This window comes from Perognathus longimembris, chromosome 3, assembly GCF_023159225.1.
Source record: "Perognathus longimembris pacificus isolate PPM17 chromosome 3, ASM2315922v1, whole genome shotgun sequence".
In the NCBI taxonomy this organism is placed as follows: Eukaryota; Metazoa; Chordata; class Mammalia; order Rodentia; family Heteromyidae; genus Perognathus; species Perognathus longimembris.
In genome coordinates this window covers 107,065,778-107,081,151 of record NC_063163.1, presented here as the reverse complement: position 1 = coordinate 107,081,151, position 15,374 = coordinate 107,065,778, and the positions used below count along the sequence as shown (strand labels likewise).

At 52.3% G+C, this 15,374-nt stretch overlaps 1 protein-coding gene across 2 annotated transcripts in view; it reads right to left on the bottom strand.

Moving 5' to 3' along the window:
- Kirrel3 (kirre like nephrin family adhesion molecule 3) overlaps nt 1–15,374 on the bottom strand; it is a 555,543-nt gene that overhangs the window by 4,643 nt on the left and 535,526 nt on the right. Inside the window, exons 11-15 of one of the 2 annotated variants that reach the window (XM_048343661.1) lie at nt 12,073–12,173; nt 7,902–8,100; nt 6,914–6,949; nt 3,504–3,611; nt 2,000–2,109 (exon numbers count right to left, since the gene is read on the bottom strand). In XM_048343661.1, coding sequence (XP_048199618.1) covers nt 2,000–2,109; nt 3,504–3,611; nt 6,914–6,949; nt 7,902–8,100; nt 12,073–12,173 — 554 coding nt within the window. The remainder of the gene's footprint in view (nt 1–1,999; nt 2,110–3,503; nt 3,612–6,913; nt 6,950–7,901; nt 8,101–12,072; nt 12,174–15,374) is intronic. The other variant, XM_048343662.1, reaches the window with a different exon arrangement.

The following is a 15,374-nucleotide window of genomic DNA, read 5'->3' as shown; positions in this document are numbered from 1 at the left end:
ACTCCAAAAGGTAGATTGAAAAAAGTGGCACATGCTGGGACCAATTAAGGGGCTGCCATGATAGTCCAGAGGAGCAAGAAGGAGGCCTGAGTTAAGGGGGTATCAGTGGAGGAGAAGCAGGACACACACCTGAGCCTGTGTGTGTGTGTGTATGTGTGTGTGTGTGTGTGTGTGTGTGTGTGTGTGTGTGTGTGTGTACCGCTACTGGGACTTGAACTCAGGGTCCAGGTGCTGTCCCTCAGCTTTTTTGCTCAAGGTAGGCACTCTACCAAGTCGAGCCACAGCTCCACTTCCAGCTTTGTGGTGGTTAATTGGACATAAGAGTTTGACACACTTTCCTGTTCTGGTTGACTTAGAATTGCAATCTTCAGATCTCAGCCTTCTGTTACAGGTGTGAGCCACTAGTGCCCAGCCTGGGACTTTCTGTTTTTTTTTTTAAGTAGACTCGACAGGCCCTGAAAAGTGATAGGTTAGGGAGAGTGTGGCCGGAAATTCAGTTCAGTAAACGTTGGCACCTCTGTTGGGGATGAGTAGAGCAGCCATTGCTCACCATCTAGTGGGCGGTTTTTGAGCAACAAGAACAGCTAAACATTTACTGAGCACTTACGCTCAGGCCTCCAGAGCCTCTGGCTCTACATCTGTGAATTCAACAAGCAGTGGATGGAAAATAATTGGGGCGTTTTTGCATCTTCACTGAACATGTACAGATTGTTTTTCCTCCTCACGATCCCCTAAACAATGCAGTGTAACAATAATTTACATAGCATTTACATGGTAATAGCTGTGTGTATGTGCATGTGTGCACATGAGCGTGCATGCACATATATCCATGCACCATTCTGGAGTTTGAACTCAAGCTCTCTCGTTCTCACTTGGCTCTTTTGCTCAAGGCTGGAGCTCTGCCACTTGAGTCACATCTCTACGACTGGCTTTTGTGCTGGTTAATTGGAGATCAAGAGTCTCTTAGATTTCTCTACCTGGGTTGGCTTGGAATAATGATTCTCAGGTCTCAGCTTCTTGGGTAGCTAGGATTACAGGTGTGAGTCACCAGCGCTCTTTTTAAAATGAATAATCTAGAGGTGATTTCAAGTATTCAGGAAGATGTGTGTAGGTGGTATTCAAATGTGTCATTTTTATGAAGAGATCTGACATCCTCAGGTTTAGGTACATCAGGGAGCTCTGTTTTATGATCCATGGGCTCCAAGCTCTGTGGGGTGCGGGAGGGGGGTATTACCCATTGAACTTATGTCACAGACAAGGTCACTGAGGCTCAGAGAAGCCCATGTTTGTGTTTCTTGCTCTGCTGCCTCTATCCAAACATATCCCAGCCACAGCTGCTTAAGCTTCTGCCTGGACAGGCAGAGGAGGAAGTAGTGAGTGTTGCTGGAGGAGTTCTCAAGGCTGGTGCTCTACCACTGGAGCCACACTTCCACTTCTGGCTTTTTGCTAATTCACTGGAAATGAAAGTCGCTCAGATTTGTCTGCCTGGGCTGGCTTCCACCGGAGATTCCCAGATCTCAGCCTCCTGATCAGCTAGGATTATGGGCCTGAGCCACCTCTAGAGAACTTTTGAGTTTGACTTTGGTGGGCTATCAAGTTCCCAAGGAGGAACCTATACTTCTTATGCTTGCATGTGAGGGGATGTACTTCATATCCATCTCTCTCTCTTTCTGTGTGTGTGTGTGTGGCAGGATCACACGTAGCAACGTATGACCATTTAAGCATATATTCTTACCCTACTCAATGGTCAGGCTCTCTCTGAGGCCTGGAATTGCTTCTTAGGTATCTTTGGGTCTGGGATTTACCAGTCATCCAATCATATATCACAATCCAGCCGACACTGGAATCCATGTTCTTTGGTTAAGAGCGTCTTCCTGGTCTACAGGAGGGCTAGAGAAGCTCATCTTGACCGACACATTCCTTTTGAGAGCTATGGAGGCCCCAGGACCTTCCAGACACAGCATCCCAAGATGGGGTGCAGCCTGACCAGCATTCTTACCATCAACTGCTTGATAGTGGGGTGCTCTTCAGTCTCCCGACCAGAAGTTGGCTCCTTATGGACAATCTCCACTCGGATATCATTTTTGGCTGACACGACACCTTTGAGATCTGGACATAAAACAGGAAAGCATAGGCAACAAATTCAGTCCTCCATCGCAGGCATTATATCTGTAGATATCACAGCCCCTCCCCTACCTCCATACCACCCCTCACCCCACCACCCTATAGGGTTTACCCTCCCTTCAGCTCCTGAACCCAGCAGCTTCACCAGCCCCACCCCCACCCACTGAACACCTGTGTGGATTTGCTGTGGGCTCTGTGGCTTCTAGGAGGCTGGCTGCAAGGGCTGCCTGGTTCCTTGCTCCTGTACCTCAGTGTTACCCCGTTTTGACTACCTTACTACACTAGATCCTTTTCCACCTAGGAACTCTCCCTTCCTTCTAGAAGGTTTCTCCAACTATCTCACCAGGCTCTGAGCTCTCCATTCATAGAACCACAAATCTGGAAAGTGCTAGAAGGGACCTTAAAGGTCCTATGGCCACCCTCCCACCTAGAGCAGAAGCTGGCTGGCAGGGGCCCAGTTTCCCTGTCCATTCTTCCATGATGGAAGCTTTACAGTTTCCACAGGGGCAGCCTGTTTTCTTGCTGGAGAACTCTGGTAGGAAATTCTCATGAAACTGTGCTCCCTTGGGGTAGCCATGGAGGTCTTCGAGACCACCTTGTTAGGAGTCATAATGGGGGCCATGTCTGCTTCGATGGGAGTGGACAGAATGTGAGGAGAGCCCTGGGCTTCTTCCTAACCCATGAAGGCAGCTGGGTTGAAGAGGCAGGTGTCCCTTGGCAATTCACTTTTTACTTTTCTCTCATAGGAGCCAAGAGCCATATAGTAACAGAAAAGTCATGTTATCTAACCGCTTAACAGAAGGGAAAGCTCAAGGTCGGGAATAGGTGTGGCTTGCCCAAGGTCATGTGGTAGAGGAGGCGGGAATAGAAGACTATGCCTCCCAGTGTGTATCTCTACTCTGCCTCCTGTCAATCACATGTAACAGAGCTGTGCCCAGCATGCACACAATTCTTTAAGGGCTGAAAAACACTCGAATGACTAGAAGACCTCTAAGATGGTTCAGGACAATTCTTGGCCTAGGTTTTGCCCCCTGTGTGGATGACCTGCATTGCAAACTAGTGGCCCTTGAAGAACAATGATCAACCATCAAACCACCTCTCTTCCCCTTGGGTCCCCCTGTGGTCCCAACCTCACATGCTGGCTGTCTGCCCTACTGGATGAGGGTCAGTCTAGTCGAGTTTGGCCCCAGCACAGTTCCCACTTGTGCCAGACACCCACGGTGCGACACTTAACACGACCCATCCCTGCCCCAGGAGGAGCTCACAGCACTGTTAGGGCCCCTGTTCATTGCACTCCTGCTTACTTGCTCGCCGGGGAAGTCTAAGCCTGGCCTTTTTCTCTGTCCCCCTCCCTGAGATCCCGGGTCTCCCTCCCGTACTTCTCTGGGAACGGGCACAGCAGAAGGCCACAATGGTTGCCATTAGGACCAGGAAGGCCACACCAGCTCCTACGGCCACACCAATGATGACGGCCATCGGCACAGACTCTGGGAGAGAAACAGACACGGATGGTGAGGGACGGAGAATGGACTCCTGTTCCCCTCAGGATTTCACCCAGTAACTTCAGGCGCAGCCTCTGCCAAGCTGGGACCAGACCATTGCCACATGGGCCCCCTCTTGGGAAATGCTTGGGTGGGGCCTGGGCAGTCAGGGGCAGAGTCCAACAGGGGGTCAGCTCTGGCTGGGGCTGTGAAGACCAGGGGGCCACAGGGTGGAGGGGAGGGCAGGGAGGAATAGGGAAGGGGCAGACACCAGAGCAGACACAGAGAAGGACAGACCGGTCAGGGGAGAGGAACGTGGGAGATGAGAGTGAAGTTGGCATAACTTAGCCCCTTTGGCACTAAACAGAGACTCCATCATGCCGGTGAGATATGGGTCCTGGCTTTTATTGGGAAGAAATGAGTATAATTCTATCGTCTGTCCTTGTTTGCCCAGTTTGTCCCCTCATTCCCATCTTCCTGGTGCAAACAGGATGATGGAGCCAATCAACTCTTGGGGATCTAAGAAAATCTCCCTCTGAGGACCTGCTGAGTGTCCGAATTGTAGTTTCCAGGTGTCCCAGCCTCAGGAACCACAGGTTTCCCTCAACCATCCCTCGACACCCTCGTCCCACTCCTCCTTCTAGACTGCTCCACTGAGCACCTGCACCTGTCCAGCTTGAGAGGCCCCCCCGAACTCCAGCTAGGGAAGCCTTCGGTCCCTGCCCAGTTTCTCCAGTGTCTCCTCCCGCGATGAGGAGCCCTGGGGAGGGCGGTGAGGATGGAGGGGCTGCTTGGCCCGCAGCTCTGGTCCTTCTATGGCTACCTAGGTGGCCTTAGCCCATAGCTTTTGGTCCTGAGGAATCCATCAGGAATAGAACATAATGGGGCATGGTAATCCTGAGACCTACTGGGTCCACGCTTCCCATTTCACAGAGACTGAGGGCCAGAGAAGGCACATGACTTGATATGCAGTTGCTACTCTGTGTGGGCAGGGGGAAATCCCGGGTCTCCTCTCATCACGCTCCCCCCTCCCCATCCCATCTTGTGTCTACTAAATTGCAAGGTACTCTCCCAATCTCACCTGTTCCCAACAGCCCAGACTGCTGGGTTTGAGTCCTAGCTCTCTCGGTCACCTGTTCCTAGTAACTTACTCTACTTCTTTCATTGGTAAACGGGGTAATGAGAGTGCAGAGGGCAGAGAGCTGTGATGGGGTTACGATGTAAGAATGTGGGTGGAGGTTTCTGATGAGATCCTGGCTAGGTTCAAGTGTTTGCTTTCGTGGGAAGAGATTGAAATCTCAGAGGAAAGGAAATTCTTTCAAAGACTGAGTTCCCTCCCACCCATCTTCAGCAGTGGGAAAGCTAGGTATTTTATTCTGGGGCTGGGGTTAGCCTATCCCCGCCCCTCCTCTCTATCCCCTTCCCATATCTTTCCCCTTGTCTTTCCTCCCCTCCCTCCCTCCTTTCCTCCCTCCCTCCCTCCCTCCTTCCCTCCCTCCCTCCCTCCCTCCTTCCCTTCTTCCTTCCCTCTTCCCTCCCTCTTCTCCTTGCTTCCTTTCCCTTCCTTCTTTCCTCCCTTCCCTCCTTCCCTCTCTCCCTCCCTCCCTCCCTCCATCCTTTCCTCCCTGTTATAGGGGATGAAACCCCAGGCCTCATGAAGGAATGTCAAGCAAACACTCTACCATCCCCAGACCCTTGTTATTTTCTCGAAAGGTTTCTTGAAGAAACCCAGAAACCCTGACCACGCAAATGCTGCTGGGAGGAGGTGTGGGGAGGAGGTAGGGACACCTACCAGACAGAGCTGGCATCTCTCTCCACAGCAGTGTGGCTACAGGAGTCCATTCCTTTGACACACCAGGACTTGCATACTAACTCACTTGTTACCTACCTACTGGTGGCTGAGACCACTTCAGAGGGGGGACAGAGGTGACCAGGAGGGAGTGGACATGGCAAATGAACACTGAAGGATGGAGATGTTTTGGTTGGTCTCATGGTTGAGCTTGCTTTCATTCCATTAGGAAAGGATAATGGAAGTAGTTCTGTGGGGCAAACTTTATCACTATGGGTTGTGTCTAGTTTCTGCTTAGATTCCTAGCAAGTTTCCCAGGAAAATCTCCAAGACATGATGGTTCCTTAAAGGCACATCACCTGTAACCCCGGAGACCTAGGCAGCAGCAATGGAATCCCTTCTAGCTGCTGGCCTGGGAGTCTGCATTTCCTTGAGGAGCCATCTTGGCTGGAGGACAGTCCCCCAATGGGTGGGCAGTGGTGCAGGAGGGAGGGGGGACTAGATGTAAGGTGTCACTGCCAGCAAGGGAGGGAGCTGTGAGGGTGCTCCCCAAGGATGTGTGACAGCCCCACATCAAGTGGAGACCGGAAGGAGTCACCGTTCTGCCCTGCAGGAACGTAGCAGGAGGGTGGTCACAGCCTCAGTGGGTTGCTTGGGCCCTGTGGCCATGCTCTGAGTGGCATCTCAGAGTGGCATCTGGGAGGGAGGGAGGGACAGGGACACAGGCCTCATGTGGAGCTCCCTAAAGGGTATAACATGGGCCAGGGCTAGCAGGAGAAAGAGAATTAGGACAGCGGTCCCCCCAAGTCTTTAGTGTAGCCTCCGTCACCCAAGGAGTCTGATTTGCTGTCCTGCTTCTCTCTTCTGGTTTTCTGCTTGGGGGCTGGGGGTGGGACAATCGAAGGTCCAGGATCCTTGACAGAGTCCCCCAGCCCAGGGTCAGCATTGGTGACCACGTTGTTGCTGTGGGTGCTTGGGACTGGGGTGGAGGAGACCCAGTAGACTCAGGCTGGAGGTGAGATGACACTTCACAGGGGACACAGGCAGAGGGAGGGGCAGTGAGCAAGCAGGCACTGATGGAGCAGGCCACAGCAGGGGCCAGGAAGCTGGCATTGCTCCCCGAGATGCAGGTGATGGAGCACAGAAGGATGCTGAGGGAGACCAGGGTGGGCTCAGGAGCTTGGGCTTCTAAAGATAAGCAACGAGGACATGGAGGAGTAAGAGCAGGGGTCTGGGGAGGAAGAAGCCCCACACCCGAGGTTGGTAGCGACAGGAGACAGGTCTGTGGGGGGGTTCCAGGACTCCAGCTAGGACAGGTCTGTGTGTGGGGGGGTGTTCCAGGACCCCAGCTGGCTGGGAGGTCCTCTCCCAGAGCGCTGACTGCACTAAGCCCTCCGTGAGGGGGAGGAAAGAGTCATTAGCAGCCTCCCTGCCCCCTCGTGGGCCCCCTCCCCCGCTAGCCAAGAGTTCCCTCCCCCCCACACCTTCCCAGGGCAGATCTCTTTGTCTCCTTCCATACCTGCTTCCAGCCCGGCTCCCGACTTCATTTCCGAACCTGTTTGGAAATAAAGCAAGCGTCTACAGCCAGGGCCTGGCTGGCCAGGGTGGGGTGGGACAGGGGGATCGGCCAACCGGAGGGGGCTGAATGAGAGGGGGTTCCCTCCTCCTTCATGTCTCTGGGAGCACCCCCACAGATCCAGGCTCACCCAACTGACTTGGAGATTCCAGAGGAGGAGGGGGAGGAGAGGGAGAGAGAGAAGTGAAGCCCCAGAGGGTTTCATGGGGGTGGGTGAGAACACCAAGGGTAGGGGCACGGGAGGGGGGCACCATGGGAAGACAGGAGGGTAGGCAACAGGGGATCCAGGAGGGTTTGGATGAGGTGTGGATGATATTATGCAAATTATGTGCAAAGCGTTATGCAAAGCAGCACCTAGGAGGGAAGGGGTGTCAGGAGACCTGAGAGGTTTGATTTACGGTGTGATCACCGGGTGATCCACTGGCGCTTGGGACCACCTGCCTGGCCCTGAGCTGGGATCTCCTTTCTAGCTTAGGGTCTCGGTGTCTCCAGGGGGACTGGGGATGGATCTGAGCCCAGTCTCCTAAGCTGGGATCACCAGGACAGCAACGTGCTGCCACTGAGCCTGGTCTTAGGTTGTCTATGGGACTTGTGGATGAATAGACGGACTTGCAAGTTTTCGGCCCCTGTATCCTTGTGCTGTCCCCAGCAGCAGCACTGCCTGAGGTGGCTCAGGCCTAAGACCAGAGCCCAGAAAAGGGCAGGGGGCCCTCGGAAGCAGGTTATGGCTTGTCACACACAGCCAGCTGCGCAGCTCAGCATGAGGTCGCCTTCTTGAGACCACCACCCTCGGAGTGGTTGTGTTCCCTTCTCGTTTTGTGGTGGAGGGCAGCGTCGTTCCTCACCTAGAGGGAGCCAGAGGCTGCCTGGTGCTAAGACTCCTTGTTGGACCCGGCCCCACCCTGATGGCGCCCTCTTTGCTCCGCCTCACCTTGCTCCTTAAGCCGGATGATCTCTGTGTCGGAGCCGAAGCTGTTCCAGGCGGTGCAGTTGTATATGGTCTGGAAGTCGGCCCGCACGATGTTGCTGATGGTCAGGGTGGAGATGACTCCTTCCTCGGTGCTCACCGTCTCCACCGTGTAGCGCCCCGAGGTCCCCGATTCCAGCACATTCTCCTTCCAGGACCAGGCCTGCCAGCAGGGGGCAGGCAGGGTGAGGGGGGGGGGATCCCCGTCAGGGCCATCTGCACCAGCAGCGCTGTGTCCCTGATACTCACACACAGCCAGGCTCAGGTTCAAGTTCACTGTCACATGCAACCAATGGTGACACAGGGACACCTGCATGGATGTCCGTGCGTGCGTGTGCGCGCGCGTATACACACACACACACACACACACACACACACACACACACACCACAGCATCACATACTACAACACATGCACTGGATATGTGAATACAGCCCACACAAACACACATGACCACAATGTATGCACGTCACAATGTGTCAAGCCCTGCAGACGTGATCCCACATATGCACGCTACATATACCGTGTGCATGCAGAACATACACAACACAGGACACACAGAAACACACACAACACATGGTACATACACATACACCTACACGTACCATAAGTACCTCCCATGTAAACATGAACCACACCACACAGCACGTATGACTACCATAACGCACAAACATGTGTATGTGAAGGAACATGTACAATACACACTGCAAATACAAATATACACATATGACACAACTCGCACATATACATCACACACATACTTCCTCATGACACATGTAAGCACACATGAATGACTACATGCATGCCTATCACAAACACATGTGTTCTCCTGGCATGAACCTGCCATGTTACAACATCTGCAGTATATCATAAGTGTATAAAATGCACATCATACCACACGTATGCATACTACAGACCTGCATATAAGCACATATGCATGCAACATGTCTCTACAGTGTAGTACACACACACATACCCCCCCCCATTGTGCAGTATGGTGTATATCACAAGCACACATCACAACATACATACAACATAACATATCCTCATACCCACCAACAATGCACACATGTACACGCAGACAGAAGCAGCATCATGGACACAGCCCACAACCTAGACCCCACACAAGCACACGCGTACACATGTGTGTACATCACACGCACCCACCCACCGCACACACGCACACAGCACACAAGGCCGTGTCTCATGGACGCACACAGGTGGGGGCCACCTAGGAGCGGTCTCTTGGCAGAGGGGGCCCTGCACGGGGAAAGGAGGGAGCCCTGGCCGTTGCAGCCTAGCGCTTGCGTGGCCGCCCGGGCCCTCACGTGCTCCCCGGTGGCTGGTCCTGTGTTTACAAGAGTGTGTTGAGAGGTGTGTGTGTGGCCATCATCATCTATCTTCGTTTGCAGGGGTGACAGCGAATTTCGGGCAGAGTTGTTTTGCAAGCATCTCATGTCTGCTGCCCTGGGCGCACCTCTGCTCTGTGCTCTCGGGAATGATGCCAGGCCCAGAGGCACCAACAAGAGGGGCGGGGGCTTGTCATGCTAGGGGCCAGTCCCATCCTGACTGTGGGGTACCCCAGGGGGGCGCTGCAGGGGATCTTGGTGTCTCTCATTTTTACTGATGATATGTCAAGCATCACGACTCTGCTGGATGCTCCCCAAGGGACAAAATGACTCCCATTGAGAATCAGTAGCCAGATATGGACAACCACAAAGAGAAAGACCGTGTGAGGATCTTTCAAGAAGGATTCAATGAGCCCGGTGCCAGTGGCTCACGCCTGTAATCCTTGCTATGTAGGAGGCTGAGATCTGCAGATCAAAGTGTGAAGCCAGCCGGGGCAGGAAAGGCCAAGAGACTCTTATCTCCAATTAACCACTGAAAATCTAGAGAGAGAACTGTGGCTCAAGTGGCAGAGCACCAGTCTTAAATGGGGGTGGGGTAGGGGAAGAGCCAAGGAACAGTCTCTAAACCCTGAGTTCAAGCTTCAAATTCTGGCACCAAAAATACATACATACATACATACATACATACATACATACATACATACATACATACATAAAAAGAAGAAAAACAGCTGAATGGGCTATTTTACAATGGACAATTGTGCTTTTCTTCTTTTTTTTTTTTGGCCAGTCTGGGGCCTTGGACTCAGGGCCTGAGCACTGTCCCTGGCTTCTTCCAGCTCAAGGCTAGCACTCTGGCACTTGAGCCACAGTGCCGCTTCTGGCCGTTTTCTGTATATGTGGTGCTGGGGAATCGAACCTAGGGCTTCATGTATGGGAGGTAAGCTCTCTTGCCACTAGGCCATATCCCCAGCCCCTGTGCTTTTTTTCTTTTAACAAGCAACAAGCAAAATGAGTGGAGAGGCATAGGTATTAGCTGCACGTATGAATTCTACAGTGTTTCTGTGAATCTTTCAGGTGGTGAATGAACCAGATGCCCGAGAAAAGGCATATAAAATTGCGTAAACAGCAATAATATTCTAAGCACATCCGAGGTTACCAACAGATCGGTTTCTGTCTGAACTGCTCAGGGTCTTTGGCTTAGGTAGGCTCCTGTTCAGCACCTGGACCTACTCTGCCTTCCCAATAGCCCTGGTGCCTGGCTAACATCTTTCCCCCAGTAGTGCTACCAAATGTTAACTTTTCTTTGTTTTCATGCCTGAGTTTTTGCCAGTTCAGATATTTTAGGATGTAGGATGTAAGATCCTCCCTTTATTTTTCTTGGCAGTTGTGGGGCTTGAACTCAGGGCTTGAGCTCTTCAGCTCAAGACTAGCGCTCTACTACTTTGAGCCACAAGTCCACTTCTGGTTTTCTGGTCTAATTGGAGATGAGTCGCATGGACTTTCCTGTCCCCATGGTTTTAAACTGTGGTCCTCAGATCTCAGCCTCCTGAGTAGTTAGGATAACAGGCGTGAGCCACCACCTGTGCCAATGGATCCTCCTTTTTAAAAAGGTAAACACTGGCAGAATATGGTGGCTTACACCAATACTCCCAGCTACTCAAAAGGCAGAGATGGAGGGGATAGAGACTCAAGAACAAAACATTAGCGAGACCCTCATCTCAACCCAGAAGTGTGGAGGCATGCACGCCCAGTGTTCTGAGCTACTCAGGAGGATAGTGAGGAGGATCAAGGTCTGGAGACCACGTGAAAAATAACAGAAGCAACAAAATGGCTGGGGATGTGGCTCATGTGGTAGAGAGCCTGCCACAGCACCACAAAACAACAAAAAATGTGAACGTGGCTGGGGCATGGTGACTCACACGTACAATCCCAGCTACGCAGGAGGAGGTGGAGACGCGTGGATGGAGGTCCAAAGCCAGGTAAAGCAGAAAACCAATGAAGGGCTTATCTCAACAAATAAACACACAAACAAAAACACTAGCCAGGAAGGACAGCATATGCCTGTTATCCCAGCTAATCGGGAAGTGGAGGTCGGAGGATCCTAGTCTGAGGCTCACTTGTGCCAAAGTGTGAAACTTTATCTGAAAACAAAGCCCAAACCCAAAGGGAAGCAAAAAGTGTTGAAGTGGTAGAGTTCCTGACTAGCATGTTCAGAACTACTAGAAGGAAAAAAAAAAACAAAACAAAAGGGAAACATTTGGGGGTCAGAGGAGGTGCGGGTGAATGATCAGGGTGTCTTGGCTGCCCTGAAGAAAGGAAAGCAGAAGGTCCTGGATGCTTCAGCGGGGAGTGTTTGTGCAAAGATGTGCAGAAGAGACCTCCAAAGTAGAACTGTGGGAGGTGCAGAAAGGGGGTGCCCATCATCAATTCCACTTGTGTCACAGTTTCACCACCCTGGCCGTGGACCAGGGAAAGGAAAGGGATTTTTCCCCCCTTCTTCTTCTGCTACCCTCCCTTTCCTCATTGCCCAGGGAATTAGAATTAGGTTAGAACCTCTCAGGACCGCCATGGTCAGCTGGATGGTGGATACTTCCTGGGGCTGGCCTCTTCTCAGAAAGGAGGCTGTCTTCTTATTTTGTCTTAGGGATGTGTTTGTGAGAGATGAGGCTGGGTATAATTTCTCCCCTCCTCTCCCCCCCCCCGGAGGGAAGGGAGGCTGGCTGCTTGGCTAATGGCAGAGGTGACCCCTTGGTGGATGGGGTGGGGTCTCGCGAAGCACTTACAATGCGGTCGGGCGGTGGTGTACTCCGGATGAAGCACTTGATCTGGCCTTTCTCGCCATGGAGGGCGTGCTGAGTCTGGGTGCTGGAGATGATAGGAGGTCCTGTGGTGGTGAGGGGGGAGGGGGAGGGGAGACAACATCATATTAGGGATCCAGTGAAGGGCAGGGCCTCAGCTGGCCTCCCACTTCTTTGAGGGGTTTGGAAGTGTATTTATGAACCCACTCTTTTCAGTAAATATTTACCGAAGGCTTCGGATCTACAAGGTAGAGGTCGTGAAGATAAATTAGACATTCAATCTCAAACCTCTCCAGGGATCATGAGCGAATGCTTCGGAGTCAGAATCCCCAGATGACATAAATAACTGTAATAAACCGTGCTGAGCGGGAGCCTACCACGGGAGTCGTGTAGATAAAGTGCTAACTGACTTCAGAGGAGGGAATAATTCTGCCCAGTGAGCAGGGAATGCGCTCAGGAGGCGGTGGTGAGCTTGGTGAGGGAGCGGGGGCGGGGGGGGGGGGGCGGGAGGCAGGTGCCAGGGCGAAGGAAGATGGTGCAGGAGGAACGTCTCCCCCACCTAGGCCCTCTGTGAAGAGTTCCAGCCATTTCTCAGCTCTCCAGTAGGGGGCGAGCTTGCCTAACAAATGGGAACCCTTCACCAGGCCAGGGAGGGAGGAGGGGAAGAAAACGGTTTTCTCCCTCCACCAAGGGTGGGTTTGCACACTCTAGACCTAGGCCTATGCCTCAAAGCCTATAGTTCATTATCTTGTTGCCACACCCCTCCCCAAAGAAACCTAAATGGCCCAGGTAAGACCAAAGCTCCAAAGCGGACCCCGATATTATTCCACTCTGTCCAGTGTGTGTGTGTGTGTGTGTGTGTGTGTGTGTGTGTGTGTGTGTGTGTGTGTGTGTGTGTGTGATTTTACTACTTCAGACAGCCATGGCCCTCCACCTAGATTCAAACTTGATCTATTGCTCTTCCTGGCCAGTCCTGCCTGTCATCTAACCTGAGTCTTCCCTCTGTGATGCTCACCTAACGGTGAAAGGTAACAACTAACTAACAAAGGTAGCAACTAGTGAAAAGCTGACTTCCTGGCTGGGATGGGCTCTAAGAGAGAGAGAGGGGGGCTCTGGGGCTTTGTTCCCAGTTCCTGGGGTGATGGCTGAGACTGATGGTGGAACTGGAGGAAGGACAGCTAAGTGCAGCAGTTCTGCTAGGAGGGTGGGGGGCTGGGGAAGGCAACATTATGCTGGGGAACAAAACAAAAATTGCTGCAAACATAATTGCTGTTTATTAGCCACCTTAATTAAAACAGATTTGCATTTCTATGAGTAGGTATCAGCCCAGGGGAAAAAAAGGTATCTGAAGATACTTGGATGGCTTCTCTCAAGTTGAGAATGCAAAGGGTTGGCTCAGGGCTGGGTGCAGCTGACAGGGGTGGGGGAGGTGGGGTGGAGTTTGGGGGGGGTGTAGGGCATGGGGGGAAGTATCTCTTCCACATAAAGGCTCCACCCTCAAGTGGCTTTCAGAATGAGCTGCATGCTGGGGCACAGGTGGCTCAGGCCTGTAATCCTAGCTACGCTGGAGGCATAGGTCTGAGGATAGCAGTTCAAAGTCAGCCTGGGCAGGAAAGACTTTTTTTTTTTTTTTTTTTGGCCAGTCCTGGGGCTTGGACTCAGGGCCTGAGCACTGTCCCTGGCTTCTTCTTGCTCAAGGCTAGCACTCTGCCACTTGAGCCACAGCGCCACTTCTGGCCATTTTCTGTATATGTGGTGCTGGGGAATCGAACCTAGAGCCTCATGTATACAAGGCAAGCACTCTAGCCACTAGGCCATATCCCCAGCCCCTAGGAAAGACTTTTATCTCCAAAAGAAACCACCAGAAAAACCATAAGTGGTGCTGGGTCTCAAAGTGATAGAGGGTTAGCCTTTAACAGAAAAAGCTCAGGGACAGTGCCAAAGCTCTGAGTTCAAGTCCCATAACTGCCCCACCCCCCCCGAAAAAAAAAGAAAGGAAGAGAGAAAGAAAAAAGAAAGGGCTGAGCCCTGCCTCTCTAGCTTAAATCCCTCCGCCCTAGGCAGCCTTTGCCTGCAAACTCTGAGGACTCCCTGTTTGATTTTGCTGCAAAAAAGTGATCATTCTCTATAAAGTCTTGTACTTTCTCTCTAGGATTTAGGAACTCCCTCCAGGGGTTTATAGGATTCTAAAAGCGATCAGCAAACACATGCATTCATGGGCTTCTTAAAAAGAAACAAAAGGCCAGGCAAAGGCAAATGGGCTTAGGGAAGTCAATCAACCAGTGTCTTTCATAGTCCCCTTCCATCGGATTCCCTGGAGTGAGCCGGCTCAGTTACCAAGGTTGTAATTGATGCCTAAAGAGAATGGGAGGATTCACTGGACACCCAGGCCTCAGTGCTTGGGCCTTGCCACCCAGTCCAGCTGTTCTCCCTGGGTAGGCACGGATGGTTCCCTGGGTGGCTTCATCTACCCCCTCCCAGGCCTCCCTGCACTCCAATCCTTTCAGCTTTTCTCTGCCTGGCACTGGGGGGTAAGTAGCAGGCTGAAGAGATGAAAAGATCAGGCCTGGCACAGTAGCTCACATCTGTAAATCCCAACATCTGGGGTCTGAAGTTGAAGGCCAGTCCAGGCAAAAAGTTAGCCAGATCTCTTTTTCAACACAGAAGCTGGGTGTGGTGATTCATATTTATAATCTCAGCTATGCAGGAGGTGTAGATGGCAGGATCTTGGTTTGATGCTAGCCCCAAACAAAAACTATCCAAAACAAAACGAACAGCAATGAAAGCCCAGTAGGGCTGGGGTGTGGCTCAGAGGGCAGAGTGCCTGTTTAAGGAGGGAGTAAGTAAATCCTGGGTGGATGCTTTAACTCAGGCTACTGAGCTAGATCCAAGAGAAAAGTCCCTTCTAGGTATGCATTCCCTGCCCACCCCGCCCCCAGCAGGGTGGGTGGGGTCCTCTCCTCTAGAAATCTCTGTTGGGAAATGCCTTAGAGTGACAGCAAAATGTCAGCCTTTCCTTATCTACCCCTCTCTCTAAAAACAAGGATTCTCCCTTGACTACTTCAGGCTTGGGGACCCTGGAGGGAACTTGTGAGTCTAAGGGTACCAGCGTGCAGGTGGGGGGGGGGCAGCAGGCGTGGATGGCCCACTCCCCGGCGCTCTGCCCCCCCTCTCCCCGCCCCCGGGCCCCGAGCCCTCCCCAGCATGGCCAGTGGGGGGGCTGGCTGATTTCTCTGTGGCCTGGCGCGCTGAGCCAAGTGTCAGACACGGCGTCTCGGCAGAAAAAG